This window comes from Heterodontus francisci, chromosome 9 (assembly GCF_036365525.1).
Source record: "Heterodontus francisci isolate sHetFra1 chromosome 9, sHetFra1.hap1, whole genome shotgun sequence".
Taxonomy (NCBI): Eukaryota; Metazoa; Chordata; class Chondrichthyes; order Heterodontiformes; family Heterodontidae; genus Heterodontus; species Heterodontus francisci.
Window position 1 is genome coordinate 44,401,298 of NC_090379.1, and position 17,857 is coordinate 44,419,154.

At 41.9% G+C, this 17,857-nt stretch overlaps 1 protein-coding gene across 5 annotated transcripts in view; it reads right to left on the reverse strand.

Annotated features, from left to right (window-relative positions):
• The window catches only part of ppp2r5ca (protein phosphatase 2, regulatory subunit B', gamma a), a 214,643-nt gene that overhangs the window by 118,520 nt on the left and 78,266 nt on the right, over window positions 1–17,857 (reverse strand). For 3 of the 5 annotated variants that reach the window (XM_068038930.1, XM_068038931.1, XM_068038927.1), the window contains exon 1: window positions 2,503–2,702. The exons of 1 other annotated variant lie outside the window; for it this stretch is intronic. In XM_068038930.1, coding sequence (XP_067895031.1) covers window positions 2,503–2,596 — 94 coding nt within the window. In that variant the 5' untranslated portion in view covers window positions 2,597–2,702. Of the gene's footprint in view, window positions 1–2,490; window positions 2,703–17,857 lie in introns of those variants that run through there. One more of the 5 variants, XM_068038926.1, reaches the window with a different exon arrangement.

The following is a 17,857-nucleotide window of genomic DNA, read 5'->3' on the forward strand; positions in this document are numbered from 1 at the left end:
AGGACAGGCAAAAGACAATATAGACTTAAATGGTACAGTTCTAAAGAGTATGCAGGGACACGGGACCTGGGGTTCATGTGCACAGATCTTTGAAGGTGGCAGAACATATTGAGAGTAGCTAGCAAGGTATATGGAATCTTGGGCTGCACAAACAGATGTAGAGTACAAAAGCAGTGAAGCTATGCTGAACCTTTATAAAGCTTTGGTTCGGCCACAAGTAGAGTACTGCACCCAGTTCTGGTCACCACACTTTAGGAAGGATGCGAGAGACCTTGGGAGGGTGGAGAGTAGATTTACTAGAATGGTTCCAGGAATATGAAATTTTAGCTACAAGGTTAGATTGGAGAAGCTGAGGCCATTCTCCTTGGAGCAGAGGGGATTAAGGGGATATTTCACTGAAGTGTACAAGATTATGACAGGTTTAGAGAAGGTAGACAAAGAAAACCTGTTCCCATCAGCTGATGATACAAGGACTAGGGGACACAGGTTTAAGGTTTTGGGCAAGAGAAACAGGGAGGATGTGAAGGACTTTTAAAAAAAAAAAAATATGCGAGTGGTAATGACCTGGAACTCGCTGCCTACGAGGGTGGTGGAAGCAGAAACAATTATTTCAAAAAGAAATTGGATAGGCAGTTGAGGTAAATAAACTTGCAGGGCTACGGGGATACAGCGTAAAGGTCTGCTCAGGTGAGGAAAAAAACACCCGACCCGAACCACATCGGACCCGAGCCTGACCCAGCCCAAGCCCAAAAGCCAGACCCAGAAGAGCGACCCGACCCGAACCAGATAGGTCATCGGGTCCGGGTCAGGTAGCAGGCCTTTAATAGAGCGGGGAAATGGAACTGACTGAATTGCTCTAGAGAGCTGACATGGATTTGATGGGCCAAATGGTCTCTGCCTATGCTGTTATGACCATGACTCAATGAATGTGATAGTTTGCAGTAAAACCAGGATTTTCAATGCCTGCAAAACATTTTATGCAAAATTGAAGTACTTATGAATTACAAATTACACTCCAAGTATAGAAAATTCTAGGATTGTAGCTGAATATCATGCTGCACCCAAACACTTGCTCTTTAGACAAATGTATGAATAGAGAGATAGTTAAGTTTCACACTAATGATAATGTTCTATCTACAAGAGACATGTACTTTGGTTGAAAATTTCCTGACAGGTCAAAAACTGTAAAGCTGTTCTTCACAGAGTAATTCCTAGCAACATGTAATTTTGATTAACACGAAGACTACTGCAACTTCTGACCACAAATTAAGTAATGGGACTGGTAAATGCTGTCCACATCCTGGACTCAGAAAGCAAACTTAAAAAAGACTTGCGACTTACAACTCGCAAATATCACAATAATATAGTTGCTTAATACCAGTCTGAATTTTGACTTTGAATTATCTTACAAAATACTTTAGTGTTATAAAATTACAATCTATATCTGACTAAAAAAGTCTCTCAATATTAGTTTTTGTTGCAGCTTTCAGGGATAGGCAGTTTGTGTCCTTAAATTCACAACCTCTGATCTTTGCCCTTAGGTTCGTGCCAATTAAATCTAAAACTCGGGTGAAAAGAGAAGTCAGCAACATAAATACAAAATGTCATGTATTATGAAACTGACTTCTGCTGCAAAAAGAGTCATTTACGGCACAGGAGGTCATTCGGCCCATCGAGCCCATTTTTCATGAATGATGGCAGTTTTTTTTGATAGTTGCACTTAGCACCTGCCTTTATGCGGAACACTATTATAAATGTAGAAACACTACAGACACTAAGAACATGAAAATATTGTAGCGCGCATCCAAAAAAAACAAAATGGGGAAACTTTTTCTAATAAACATCTAAATTATGAAAGTAGCTTTTAAATACTTGGCTAATTATAATTCCTGGATAGGTCCCATCATGTACACAACATTCCAAAAGTTTTTTTTAAAATCAGCAAGTAAAACAGTCCAAGCTGCAAATAAATTGAGCCCAATACACACCTAGATTCTTCTGATCACTAATGCAATCATTCACTATCGTGCAAAGATCTAAGAAGATTTTTTAGAAGTCAAATTAGAGTTGATTTGAGTGTGCCATTTTTAGAATATGTAAGTAATCAAAAATTATGTTACAAAACAAGCTCCGTGAAGAGCCAAACTTGGGCCGATGCCCAGCCCCCAACAATCACTCTAAAGGCTAATGACCTCACTTCCTTTGACATCAGCATGCTTGGCTGGGGGATGGGACAGTGACAGCAGAAAGCAGCAAACCTCGACTCAAGATAGGTATGAAATGCTTCAATGAACCCAAGCAGTTTTACCAATCCTATAATTGCAGCCTATTATAGGGTTTATCCTATTAAGGAACAGCAAATGAAAAGCTTTCGGAACAGAACGTTTAATAGAACTCCTCTACTAGAGCGCACTTCCTTTATTTTCAATCTCATCTCACAAAAGCTCTGCACGAACAGATAAGCAAGCGTAACATTTCACTGTCGCATACATTTTAACCCACCTCGAAAGTGTAGAAGGCCCGTGGGCTGGAAAGGCCCATTTGAACTGGCTGCATCCACCACCATCCTGCTACCAGGTCTGTTACATGTCAACATCTAGCCTATACCAGCAGAACAAGCTGTTCCTTAAGGCAAGAAAGTAGCTTCCATTTTAGCACAACACTCAGAAAATGAAGCTACACCGAAGGGAAGAGGCTAGTTAGTGATGTCAGCACCCAGCAGAAAGCTGATTGGGTAGTAATGACTACATAAAATGACACTAACAAACTGCAAATAGAAAAACATTTCTGATTGGCCATCAATGTGCATTCAGTGTATACATTGATCAGATTACTGTTCAACTCTGTTCATTCCCCAGGTTTAATTAGGAATAAGCAATAGCTCCTTAGCAGAAAACACGTACACATATAAAAGATAAAAATCAGACTTTGAAATCTTGGTAAAGCTACCCATCAGATTTTGTAGCACACTATTTTCATTTTTTTCTCTTAAGCCCCCCCCCCCCATTTCTCATTTCAAATAAAAACAAATCATTTCATATATTCTTGAACCTTTTCATTAGGTCACCATTGTTCATCAATAAGGGAAGGTTGAAGTACATCATTTAAAGGTGCTGTGTAAGTCAATTTGGAACTGTCAATGTCAGATCTACCAAATTAATCTAGAAGCAAATAACTCCTGCTGCCATGCCAGGGATACAATTTTTGCTCATGACAGGCTTAGGTGACTACAAAGCATTTTCACCATCGGAGGTCTGATCCCATTTCACCATTGGTTTCACTTTCAAGCCTGGAGCTCTCAGAATAGAAGCAAAAAAAAGTTTATGGCACAGAAAGAAGCCACTTGGGCCATCGTGTCTGCACCAGCTGGAAAAAAAACGAGCCACCCAGCTTATTCCTACTTTCCAGCATTTGGTCCATAGCCCTGCAAGTTACAGCACTTCAGGTGCACATCCAGGCACCTTTTAAATGAGGTGAGGCTTTCTGCCTCTACCACCCTTTCAGGGAGGGAGTTCCAGGCTCCCACCCCCTTCTCGGTGAAGGGACTTTTCCTTATCTCTCCTCTAATCCTTCTACCAATCACTTTAAATCTATGCCCCCTTGTCACTGACCTCTCTGCTAAGCTAAATAGGCCCTTCCCATCCACTCTATCCAGGCCCCTCATAATTTTGTACATCTCAATTACATCTCCCCTCAGCTTCCTCTGTTCCAAGAACAATCCCAGCCTATCCAATCTTTCCTCATAGCTGCAATTTTCCAGTCCTGGCAACATCCTCGTAAAACTCCTCCGTACCCTCTCTAGTGCAATGTAATGAGATGACCAAAACTACACACGGTACTCAACTTGTGGCCAAACTAATGATTTATACAGTTCCAGCATAACTTCCCTACTACTATATTCTATGCCTCAGCTAATAAAGGAAAGGATTCCATATGCCTTCTTAACCACCTTATCGACCTGTCTTGCTACTTTCTGGGATCTGTGCACATTCACTCCAAGGTCTCTCACTTCCTCTACACCTCTCAGTATCCTCCCACTGATTGTGTATTCCTTTGCCTTGTTTGACCTCCCCGAATGCATCACCTTACACTTCTCTGGGTTGAATTCTATTTGCCACTTTTCTGTCCACCTGACCAGTCCATTGATATCTTCCTGCAGTCGACAGCTATCCTCCTCGCTATCTACCACACAGCCAATCTTTGTGTCGTCTGCAAACTTCTTGATCAAGCCCCCTACATTTACATCCAAATCTTTAATATATACCACAAAAAGCAGGGGACGTGGTACTGAGCCCTGCAGAACGCCACTGGAAACAGCCTTCCAGTCACAAAAACACCCATCAACAATTACCCATTGTTTCCTGACACTGAGCCGATTTTGTATCCAGCTTGCTACATTCCGCTGGCTCCCATGCTTTTTTTTTTTAAAGTCTGCCATCTGGGACCTTGTTGAAAGTCTTGCTAAAATCCATGTAGACCACGCCAACTGCACTATCCTCATCAATCCTCCTTGTTACCTCTTTTAAAACTTCAGTCGTTAGTCAGACACGACCTTCCCTTAACAAACCCACGCTGACTATCCTTGATTAATCTGTGCCTTTTTAAGTGACAGTTTATCCTAAGCCTCAGAATTGATTCGAATAATTTACCCACTACCGAGGTTAAATTGACTGGCCTGTAATTATTTGGTCTATCCCTCGTTCGCTTTTTTAACAAAGGTACAACATTAGCAGACCACCAATCCTCCGGAACAAGGCCTGTATCCAGTGAGGATTAGTAAATGATGGTCAGACCTTCTGCTATTTCCTCCCTGGCTTCTTTTAACAGCCTGGGGTACATTTCATCCGGCCCTGGTGAGTTATCCACTTACAAGGATGCTAATCCCCTTAAAATTTCCTCTCTCCCTATGTTTATCACATCCAATACTTCACACTCCTCCTCCTCAATTACAATGTCTGCATTGTTCCCCTCTTTTGTGAAGACAGACACAAAGTATTCATCAAGAACCATACCTACATCTTCTGTGTCCACACATAGACTACCTTTTTGGTCTTTTATGGACTCTACTCTTTCTTTAGTTATCTTCCTACTCTTAATGTATTGATAAAACATCTTTGGGTTTTCCTTGATTTTACTTGTCAATATTCTTTCTTGCCCTCGCTTTGCTTTCCTAATTTCCTTTTTGATTTCACCCCTCCACTTTCTATACACCTCTTGGCTTTCTGTAGTTTTGAATTCTCGGTGTCGGACATAAGCTTTTCTCTTCTGCCTTATCATACCCTGTAAACTCTTTGACATCCAGAGGACTCTAGATTTGGCCATCCCACCCTTGATCTTTGTGGGAACATGTTTACTCTGAGCTAAAGGCCTGCTAACTGACCGGAACCCGATGGGATCCGATGACATGTGTCGTGTTCGGGTCGGGTCAGACCCCTCTTCCGGGTCCAGCTTTCGGGGTCGAGCAGAGTCCGGGTCGGACACACATTGTAAGTGCTCTGCTGGTAAGTATTGAAATTAAAAAACTTATCTCAGCTGGAAGTCTGCGACGAAACGGAGTCTGTGCACTAAGCGAGTGACATCACTATGATATCATCATGCATGCGCTGCAGCTTCCTGGAGGTTCCGAGTCAGAACGTAAGGAAAGAGATGGTCGGGTCGGGTTGGGCTCGGGTCCGCTGTGGTTCAGGTCGGGTTCTTTTTCCATGACCTCAGCAGGCCTTTACTCTGAGCCCCGAATCTCCCCTTTGAATGCCTCCCACTGATTTACCTTCAAGTAGCTGTTTCCAGTCCACTTTTGCTAAATCACTCTTCAGTTTAGTAAAATTGGCCTTGCCCCAATTGAGAATTCTTCAATGTGATTCATCAATTTAGAACTTTAACTCCTGTTCTATCTCTGTCCTTTTCCATAATTATGTTAAAACTACCTGAATTATGATCACTACCACCAAAATGCTCTCCCACTGCCACCCCTTCTACCTGCCCACCTTTATTACCTAAAACCAAGTCCAGAACCGCCCTCTTATTGGGACTTGCTACATACTGGCCAAAAAAGTTCTCCTGAATGCACCTCAAGAATTCTGCTCCCTTCATTCCTTTCACACAAACTATCCCAGTTAATATTGGGTAGTTAAAATCCTTTAACAGTGCTCTATTGTTTTTGCACTTCTGAGCGATATGCCTACATATCTGGCCTTCTATCTCCCTCTGACAGTTGGGGATCTATAGTACACTCCCAGTAGTGTGACTGCCCCTTTTTTTGTTCCCAAGCTCAATCCATATGGCCTCAATTGATGATCCTTCTAACGTATCATCCCTCCTCACAGCTGTAATTGTTTCTCTAACCAAAATTGCCACCCCCTCCCTATCTCGTTTGAAAACCGTGTAACTAGGAAGGTTGCACTGCCATTTCTGTCCCTCTTTAAGCCATGTTTCTGTAATAGCTATGATACCATACTGCCACATTTCTATTTTTGCCCTCAGCTCATCTGCTTCATTTGCTATACTCCTTGCATTGAAGTATACACCCTTGAGCAATGCCAAACTCTATTTTCTATCCTTTGTTTCCTCTGCCTTCCAGACTCAATACTAATTTTCTGCCTTCCATTTCTGATTTTGCCCCATTGGAGTCTACCCTCAGGTTCCCATCCCCCTGCCAAACTAGCTTAAACACTTCCCAACAGCATTAGCAAACCTCCCGGCAAGGATACTTGACCTGGCCCTATTGAGGTGCAAACTGTCCGGCTTGTGCAGGTCTCACCTCCCCCAAAACCAGTTCCAATGCCCCAGGAATCTAAAGCCCACCCCCTCCTGCACCATCTCTCCAGCCATACATTCATCAACTTTAACCTATTTCTTTGCTCACTAACACGTGGCACAGAATATTCCGGAGATGACTACCTCGGAGATCCTGCTTTTTAATGTTTTACCTAGCTCCCTAAAATCTGCTTTCAGGACCCCATCCCTCCTTCTACCTTTGTCGTTGGAGCCAATGTGAACCACAACCTCTGGCTGTTCACACTCCCCCTTAAGAATGCCTTGCAGCCACTCTGCCGACCCTGGCATCAGGGAGGCAACATACCATCCTGGAGTCACGTCTACGGCCGCAGAAACGCCAGTCTGTTTCCCTACTATACTTCTCTTCCACTCATCTTCCTTCCTGCCCATGCAGCTGAGCCACCAGTGGTGCCCCAAACTTGACTCTTGCTACACATAACTGAGGAACCATCGCCCTCACCAGCATTCAAAATGGAAAACTGGATCATAAGCGAGATAGACTCAGGACTCCTGCACTACCTGCCTGGTCCTCCTAGACTTTCTGGTGGTCACCCACTCCCCCTCTGCCTGCACGCTCCTAACCTGCAGTGCGACCACCTCCCTAAATGTGGTAGCCACGTAGTTCTCAGCCTTGCGGATGTACCACAGTGACTCCAGCTGCCACTCAAGTTGAGAAAACCCGGAGCTCAAGTTTCTGCAGATGTGTTTGTCAAGGCCACTTGAAGCATCCACGACTTCCCACATACCACCGGAGGCACATTCCACTTGGCCAAACTGCCTTGCCATACCTTAATCTTGCTTTTAAACTGACCCAGACAAGTTGAAACAAAATTACTTAAGTTTAATAAAATAGATTTGCGAATATACCCAAAAATGACCCGTGGAACCAGTGCAAATCATGTCCCAGTCTGAAATACATCAATCCACCACTACCCTTTGCTTCCTGTAACTGCACCAATTTCATATCCATACTAACATAAAAGCTAAATACTGCGGATGCTGGAAATCTGAAATAAAAACAAAAAATGCTGGAAATACTCAGCAGGTCTGGCGGCATCTGTGGAGAGAAGCAGAATTAACGTTTCAGGTCTGTGACCTTTCATCATATCCATGCTGCCACTTTCCCCTCAATTTCATGGGCTTCTTCAGTGGCACTTCATTAAATGCCTTCCAAAAACCCATAAAGACAGCACCAACTTGGTTAACTTTCAAAGAATTCAAATCAAGTTAGTTAGAAATGATTTGTCTTTAACAAATCAATGCTAGCTGTCCTGGATTAATCCATACCATTCCAAACAAAAGTTTATTTTGTCCTCGATAATGATTTCCAATAACTTCCCCAGCACCAATATTAGGCAGACTGGTCTGTAGTTTCTTGGTTTATCCCTCCCTCCTTTCTTGAATAGTAGTATCCTGTATCAATGATGATTAAAAGACTATGACCAATGCCTCTGCTTTTTCTACCTTTACTTAAACAATTAAAAAAAAAGCATTATTTAATGTCAGTCTCAAAGCTGAATTATGCTTTTCACGACAGTTACCAGTGCAAAGAGATTTAACTGGAATTTGGCATCAAACCTCAATCTGAAAGTATATATCATTTCACAATGCTTTTAATATAAGGGCATTTAAATTAGGGTATTTTTCCAAAACATCTTTCTTCCAGAAGTCATAGAAGGAAAAAAAAAGAAAAGGACTTGCATTTAAGTATCATTTTCATAGCTTCAGGACGTCCCTTTATAGCCAAAGAAATACTTTTGTAGTGCAGTCACCATTATAATGTAGAAAATGTTCCAGCCAATTTGTGCACACCAAGCTCCCACAAACAGCAATGAAACAGATGACTACATATTCTGTTTTAGGTGTTCGTTTAGAGATTAATGTTGGCCAAGACACTGGGAGAACCCCCCTGTTCTTTTTTAAATAGTGCCACGTGATTTTTAACTTGCTTTCAGCCACATAGGTTCTGGGATTCTCTCCATATAACACTCTGCTGCTCCAGCTCCCACTTTTCATCCAAGACCCTTTTTATAACCCACTTCTGATCAAGCTTATGATTACTCCACAGTGTTCTTTGGCTTGGTAACTACATTCCTTTTTTGCACCTTCGTGAAGTGTTTGGTGAAGCTTTCCTACTTTAAAAAGTTATTGGATAAATGCAAGTGGATTTCCTTCTGTCTTGGACTTCTGTTTTTTTCCATTTGAGCACGGAGTGTCTGGTTGTGGGTTACTTACTGAGGTGGTCATCCTCGGAGAAGGGGTACAGTCAAGCCTCAAAGCCAATTCATGTAAAGTGCAGAGTTGCTGTGGGTGTTTGGTGTGAGTGCAGACAGAGCCCCTGCTGATGGTGGAAATTTACACTTGCTCAAGTATATCAAACAAAAATGTTTAATTGTGTAACTAATTTTTATACAGAAAAAATGTGTATGTTACGGGGGTCGGTGGAATCTTTATAACACGGGAGGGGCGTCTCAGAAGTAAAACATTTGAGAAACCCCTGAGCTAGACAATGACAACGGGGAAATAGAGGTCACCTCACCCTGCTTCTCTTCAGCCACACACCCCTGACACCTCCTTAACTTTAGCCAAATAAAGTGATGAAATATTTTCTCTCGCTTTCCTTAAAATAATTGAGAAACGACAGTTGAAACTATGAGAAGCTAAAAGAAAACATTCCAGCTGACTGAATAATACAACACATCCTGAAAACTGGGTACAAAAGCCCATGCTCAAACTACACAATCTGAAATTAGCTAACCAAATCACAGCTCTGCACAAAAATATCAATGTTAGCCCAGGCTTTTGGGAGTGGTCAAGTTTAAAAAATAATGACATTAAAAAGGGGACAGTTCAAAAGGATAAATGTAATTACGTTCAAGAAATATGTAATTTTTTTGATTTTGTTTAAAACCTAACTATGAACATTAGGCATTTCAGTTAGTGAGAAAAATGCAAATATTTTCAGAATACATCTGGGTGCTTTGTAGGGAAATGATAATACATGCGACGGTGGAACAAGAAGCTATGAAAGGCCACTGCTCTGATTAACACTGGAAATGCTATTAGTGTCAAAGGGCATGACATTGCACCATGCCAGGCAAGTGTGGACCTTTTTACACTAGAATTCAAGTTCCTATAGGAAATGTTTACGTCACAGTTTTCAAAGAAATTTACAATTTTAATGTAGTATGGATATCAGTACAAAAATATGGCAGTAATGAATCGGACATTTCCAACTTTTTTTATTCAATTCATGGGATGTGGGTGTTGCTGGCAAGGCCAGCATTTGTTGCTCATCCCTAATTGCCCTTGAGACGGTGGTGTTGAGCTGCTTTCTTGAACCCCCAAAGTCCATCCGGTGCGGGTACACCCACAGTGCTGTTAGGGAGGGAGTTCCTGGATTTTGACCCAGCAAGTGAAGGAATGGCAATATATTTCCAAGTCAGGATGGGCATGGCTTGGAGGAGAACTTGCAGATGGGGGTATTCCCACACATCTGCTGCTCTTGTCTTTCTAGGTGGAACATGTAGTGGATTTGGAAGGTGCTGTCAAAGGGGGCGTGGGGAGTTGCTGCAGTACATCTTGTAGGTGATATATACTGCTGCCACTGAGTGTCAATGGTGGAGGGAGTTAATGTTGAAGGTGGTGGATGGGGTGCTAATCAAGCGGGCTGCTTTGTCCTGGATGGTGTCCAGCTTCTTGAGTGTTGTTGGAGCTGCACTCATCCTAGCAAGTGGACCATATTCCATCACACTCCTGACTTCTGCCTTGTAGATGGTGGACAGGCTTTGGGGAGTCAGGAGGGGAGTTACTCGCTGCAGAATTCCCAGCCTCTGACCTGCTCTTGTAGCCACAATATTTATGTGGCTGCTTCAGTTCAGTTTCTAGTCAATGGTAACCCTCCAGGATGTTGATAGTGGGAGATTCGGCAATGGTAATGCCGTTGAATGTCAAGGGGATATGGTTAGATTCTCTCTTGTTGGAAATGGTCATTGCCTGGCACCGTGTGGCGTGAATGTTACATGTCACATCAGCCCAAGCCTGAATGTTGTCCAGGTCTTGCTGCAGATGGATACGGACTGCTTCAGTATTTGAGGAGTTGCAAATGGTACTGAACATCAGACAATCATTCCCACTTCTGACCTTATGATGGAAGGAAGTTCATTGATGAAGCAGCTGAAGATGGTTGGGCCGAGGACACTGCCCTGAGGAACTCCTGCAGCAATGACCTGGGGCTCAGATGATTGGCCTGCAACAACCATCTTCTGTTGTGCTAGGTATGACTCCAAACAGTGGAGAGTCTTCCCCAGCCCCCCCACCCCCGACTCACACTGACCAATTTGGCTCGGGCTCCTTGATGCCACACTTGGTCAAATGGTGCTTTGATATTAAGGGCAATTCCTCTTACCTCACCTCGAGTTGAGTTCTTTTATCCATGTTTGGACTAAGGCTGTAATGAGATCAGGAGCCAAGTGGCGGAACTGAAACTGAGCATCGGTAAGCAAGTTGTTGCTGTTTAAGTGGCGCTTCATAGCACTGTCGACGACACCTTCCATCACTTTACTGATGATCGAGAGTAGACTGATGGGGTGGTAATTGGCCAGATTGGATTTGTCTTGCTTTTTGTGGACAGGACATCCTTGGGCAATTTTTCACTGTCAGGCAGATGCCAGTGTTGTAGCTGTACTGGAACAGCTTGGCTAGGGGTGTGGCTAGTTCTGCATTGCACATCTTCAGTGCTACGGGTGGGATGTTGTCAAAACCCATAGCCTCTGCAATATTCAGTGCCTTCAGTCGTTTCTTGATTTCACGTTGAGTGAACTGAATGGGCTGAAGACTGGCATCTGTGATGTTGGGGTCCTCAGGAGCTGGCCGAGATGGATCATCCACTCGGCACTTCTGGTTGCAAATGCTTCATCCTTTTCTTTTGCATTGATGTGCTGGGCTCCTCCATCATTAAGGATGGGGAGATTTGTGGAGTCTCCTCCTCCTGTTACTTGTTTAATTGTTCACCGCTATTCACGACTGGATGTGGCAGGACTGCAGAGCTTTGATTTGATCCGTTGGTCGTGAGATCGCATTAGCACTCTCTATTGCAAGCTGCTTCCACTGTCTGGCATGCAACTATTCCTGTGTTGTAACTTCACCAGGTTGACAACTCATTTTTTGGTATGCCTGGTGCTGCTCCAGGCATGCTCTTCTGCACTCTTTATTGAACCAGGGTTGATCCCTTGGCTTGATGGTAATGGCAGAGTGGGGGATATGCTGGGTCATGAGGTTACAGATTGTGGTTGAATACAATTCTGCTGCTGCTGATGGTCCACAGTGCCTCATGGATGCCCAGTTGTGAGCTGCCAGATCTGTTCTGAATCTATCCCATTTAGCACAGTGGTAGTGCCACACAACACAATGGCGGGTATCCTGTGTGTGAAGATGGGACTTTGTTTTCACAAGGATTGTGCAGTTGTCACTCCTACTAATACGGTTATGGACAGAGGCATCTGCAACTAAACAGGTAGATTGGCAAGGACAAGGTCTAGTAGGTTTTTCCCTCTTGTTGGTTCCCTCACCACCAGCCCAGTCTGGTAGATATGTCTTTCAGGACTCAGCTAGCTCGATCAGTAGTGGTGCTACCAAGCTACTCTTGGTGATTGACATTGAAGTCCCCCACCCAGCGTACATTTTGTGCCCTTGTCACCCTCGGTGTTTCTTCCAGGTGGTGCTCAACATGGAGTATATGAAGAGGTCATGTGCCATTTTTATTACATACATAAGAGACCTGCATAATTCATTCTCAACAAGTCAGTGTTAATTGTGCAGTCTCTGCTTTGGGCACAAAAACAGCAATTTAACTTAATATACAACATTCATTACAAGATGCACTTATTATAAAGTCCTCCTCTTTGGCCTCCTTATCTCGAGAGACAATGGATAAGCGCCTGGAGGTGGTCAGTGGTTATAAGGTATGACAATATATTTGTATACTTCCAGAGTAATAAGCTCCTCAGGCACCAAGTCAGGGAGAAAACAGAAGTTTGTGTATGTAGGAGAGGGGAGAAGAAAGGAGGTAATTTAGTGTGGTTTAACCTCAGTACCTTGCTCTATGACAGTGAGGCCTGGACAACGTATGTCAGCCAAGAGCGACGTCTCAATTCATTCCATCCTCGCTGCCTCCGGAGAATACTTGGCATCAGGTGGCAGGATCGTATCTCCAACACAGAAGTCCTCGAGGCGGCCAACATCCCCAGCTTATACACACTACTGAGTCAGCGGCGCTTGAGATGGCTTGGCCATGTGAGCCGCATGGAAGTTGGCAGGATCCCCAAAGACACATTGTACAGCGAGCTCGCCACTGGTATCAGACCCACCGGCCGTCCATGTCTCCGCTTTAAAGACGTCCACAAATGCGACATGAAATCCTGTGACATTGATCACAAGTCGTGGGAGTCAGTTGCCAGCGTCCGCCAGAGCTGGCGGGCAGCCATAAAGGCGGGGCTAAAGTGTGGCGAGTCGAAGAGACTTAGTAGTTGGCAGGAAAAAAGACAGAGGCGCAAGGGGGGAGCCAACTGTGTAACAGCCCCGACAAACAAATTTTTCTGCAGCACCTGTGGAAGAGCCTGTCACTCTAGAATTGGCCTTTATAGCCACTCCAGGCGCTGCTTCACAAACCACTGACCACCTCCAGGCACTTATCCATTGTCTCTCGAGATAAGGAGGCCAAAGAAGAACCTCCCAAAGAAATGAGAAAGGCCACATTCACAGCAGACTATCTAAAAATCTTTCAGCCTCCATGTTTAGATGAATTACACTAAATGTAGAAATAAGTGGGAAATTCTGAACCTTAATACAGAAGGACAGATCAAAATGTCATGAAATCCAAGTCTTTTGTAAATATAGAAATCCAAATCTTATGGATTAAAATAAGCTTTCTGATTTCCATTCATAAATTCAGGTTTTTTTCAAGCAGTAAATCAATTTAAAAAAAACAATATTTCCATTTTTTTTTTAATGAAAAAGGTTACCTGCGGAGATGTGCACACGTTGCATCCATAACGTCAACAAGCACATAATGTGCTAATACCACAGATGCAATGCATGTGAATCTCTGGACCCTATTTTCAGCAGGAAAGTGAACAAAGACTGCAATTTGGGTTTTTCAAGGGGATCTGGATCACCTCAGTTACTGCAGAGACGATTATTTCTTGATATTGCAACAAATGTCAGTCTTTCCTTCTCAGTTAGGTATGGAGCAAGGACAGAAGTATACTAACACACTTACCATGCTGGTAGCTCCCCGAAGACAGAGATCATTCATCAAAGACTAACTCAGATCACACACCAAGGCATTATTTTACTAAAAACAAGATCACGATCTGCATAATCTCTAATTTTTATTATTCCATCATCAGAATGACAAGCAATTGGCTGCAGTCACAATAATAAACACAGACTCTTCAACTTAACCTCTAGTTTTCTAATTAAAAGCAAAGTAGGAGCCATGATGAATTCTCAAACTGGTGTACATGTTCTTTACTTGTTTTATTTAGCAATGTTCAAAATTAACTTACTTTTTAAAAAGTTTATTTTTTCTAAATTTATTTGGGTTCAATTTTTGCCCCCCACCACACCCACAAAGAATGTCTCTCTTTTTCCAAACAAACCTGAAAAAAATCCCACAATTTTAAATTGGAAATAAAAACTGACCAGGGATCCTTACCCTTAATGTAGCTATAGTTTTGGCAGAATGAGCTTCGCTAATACCAGTATTATAGAACTATACACAATCAAGAGTTGGTGCCTTTGGAAGAGGAGAGATGAAAAAGGGAGAAGTAAGCTTTTAAACCATTAGATCTTTACCAGCGAATATTTATTGCTTAAAGCTATTAAGTAGAAAAATAGGAAACTACTTTGAACTAATACAAGCACAAGCTCTGCTTTATAGTCTCATGAGTCTGTACACAGGCAATCTTTCCATTGCTCGTCGTTGGGGTACATCTCCCACGACTTCTGAAATATTTACAACTTTATATATAAATACAATGTTGTACATGATGGAATGGAAATATTCTTCAATTAAAAATTACAGTTTGCATTTCCAAGAGAATTCTTGTTGGTGCAGAAGGCAGATACTGCTTTTGACCTCAAATAATGTAGTCCTGATTTACCTTTTAAATAGTTTTCAGCAGCAATGCCTGCATGAGTCAGGCTGGTTAAGTCACCTGGCACATCTGGTGTGTATGGCATTGTATCAAATTGTGTGTGCTTACACTGGGCTACTGGAGAGGCCAACTGTTAGTCAGCTTTAAAAAATTGGTTACGTTCTTTCTTAATATATCTGCAATAGCTTATAAATCTATTTTAATCATTTGATTTGGGATAATCTTTTGATGCTATTAAAGACTGTTCATCTCTGTAGTTCCAACAGGGCAACATTATGGGAGGTCAGAAGCATTCTCTGCTCTTTGCAACTGCAAGAATTCTCTCACGCTGAAAAAATTACAATAAGTTAACAAAAAAAAAGTTCCAGCATAAATAGAATTCTGTATTTGTGTTGAATATAGAAAATATTTCTGGAAGGAACTGAACTTGTCACTGCCTCATGTTTAATCACTTGTGGGTTTCAGTTCTGTTTCCTCCTGAAATACGTAGTCAGAGTAAATGGCAGTTTCCATATATTAATTTTTATATATATTATGCATGGTAAATTTGGGTTAGATGACAGGCTTTCTGCATTACTTAGCTCCAAACCATCTTTGTGAACGAAGTCATCAACAACAAATCAAGCTGTGGCAAGTTTTCTGGCAATTGTTACGACCTCAGTGAGATTGTTAACATGAAAAAATACGAGATATTAACCCCCAGACCAATTTTAAGAATTGCACAAGATTTCACGTTTTAAGACTATTATAATTCAACTGAAAGAATTCCCCAATTAACTGAATAGTACTTTGTAAATAGCTGATACTCCAAGTTACAAAGAAAGGTACTTTCTTTACTTATTAAAATACTTGAAAAACTTCATACCACACTTATACATTACAGTCCTTTTTGATGACGACATCCTTTACAGTTAAAAGTCCCAAACTCCTCCCAGTCTTTTTTATTATTTCATGGGACGTGGGTATCGCTGGCAAGGCCAGCATTTGTTGCCCATCCCTAATTGCCCTTGACAACTGAGTGGCTCACTAGGCCATTTCAGAGGGCAGTTGAGATGTACCAGGTGAGTTAACCAGCCTGTATCATGTAGTCATTGCTGTTGAAAACTATTTAAAAAAGTTAAACATCTCCAGTTTATGCAGGATAACATTATTTGAGGTCAAAAGTAGTATCTGCCCTCTGCATCAGCAAGAATTCCCTTGAATTAAAAATTACAGTTTGCAATACCAAGAATATTTCCATGCCATCATGGGCAAAATTAGCATTTTTATATCAAATTATAAATATTTCAGAAGTCAGGGGAGATATACCCTGGCAAGCAATGGAAAGATTGCCTGTGTACAGACTCATGAGACTATAAAGCAGAGCTTGTGCTGTATTAGCTCAAAGTAGTTTCCTATTTTTCTATTTAATAGCTTTAAGCAATAAATATTTGCTGGTCTGGAATCACATGACGGCCAGACCAGGTAACGAGGGCAGATTTCCTACCCTAAAGGACATTAGTGAACCAGATGGGTCTTTACGACAATCAACGAAAGTTTCATGGCGCCATTACTGAGACTAGCTTTCAATTCCAGATTATTAATTAATTGAATTCAAATTTCACCAGCTACCGTGATGGGATTTGAACCCATTTCTCCAGGATATTAGCCTCGGACTCTGGATTACTTGTTCAGGGACATTACTATTATACTACTGTCTCTCCAGTAGTAATCATTTAGATCTCCCAGACCTGTACAAATATCAATGATCTCTTCGCTCACTTCTCCAAGCATTTCTGACCTAGACATCCATGAATAAGGCATTTCCTGTGTGATCCTGCTGGCCTTCTACTTCTTCTCAAGCTTCAACTTTCACTGTTTTCACTGTATCTGGCTTCTGAGAACAGGTGTTCCCCCTCTCTCTCTCTCTAAAGCTGTCACCACTGGTTGTCTTCCTTCCTTACAGCCTGTCTTGAGGCTACAACCGCTGGTTTCTTCTCTTACAACCTGTCTACCTTCAGAAAGTCTGTCAAATTTATCTGGGCTCAAGAGTCAATGGCTTATTGTACTGCTCCAATATGCAGAATCCAGAAGTCTGGTTTCACAGAGCAACTTGGGCCACCCAATGTTCCCAGATGTTAGCAGCTGCCTGGTACATCTGCACCTTCCAAATTACAGACTCCTTGTTTTACAACCCAAAGTCTGGGAGGGTGAAACCCATTGTTCTTCAGGTGTTAGCCCTGCAGTGTCTGTTTTTCAAAAGTCATCTTTGATCTGTGTTCTCTGTTGCTCTGATAACCAAGACTTCTGACCTGTCCTTTTGAGAGTGGAGGTGAGGTCACCTGACCTTCCAGATTCCATCTTGAACTTTTAAAAATCACAATTTTTAAAAAAAAGTTACAAGGTCCAGCGCTCAGAACACAGTACAAAACTCAAATAAAATTTTCAACAGGCAAAATGTTAAATTCAACATGCCAAGGTTACAATTTATTTAAACCCCCAAGTGCTCACAATCTCAAATCAGATTTTTAGAACAATGCTGAAAAATAGCACTTCCATCTAAAATGTCAAAGTTATACTTTGGTAAACCCAAATTTTCAAGAACTTCTGACATTTTCAGGTGTGTATTTAATTAAAGCCTTACATGAGCAGGTTTTGTAAGGTTTGGCTAGAATGTTGGCATTAAGAACAGTGTCAAGCACACAAGAAGTATGATGATACAAATTATGGACAAAATCTGAAGTGTTATAAAAACTGTCTTGTCTTTTAAAAAATGGACCTTTCTTTTAAAAAGTGAACAATACTCCAAATGGCTGAAGAAAAAAGGGGCTTGGTATTTGTATATTCAAACTGTCTGACAGGGACAAAATGAAAAACTTCAAAGCTACAGGTGTCAATTGAACCCATCCTAAAACATTCCAGAATTGAATGACTTCTTCTGAAAC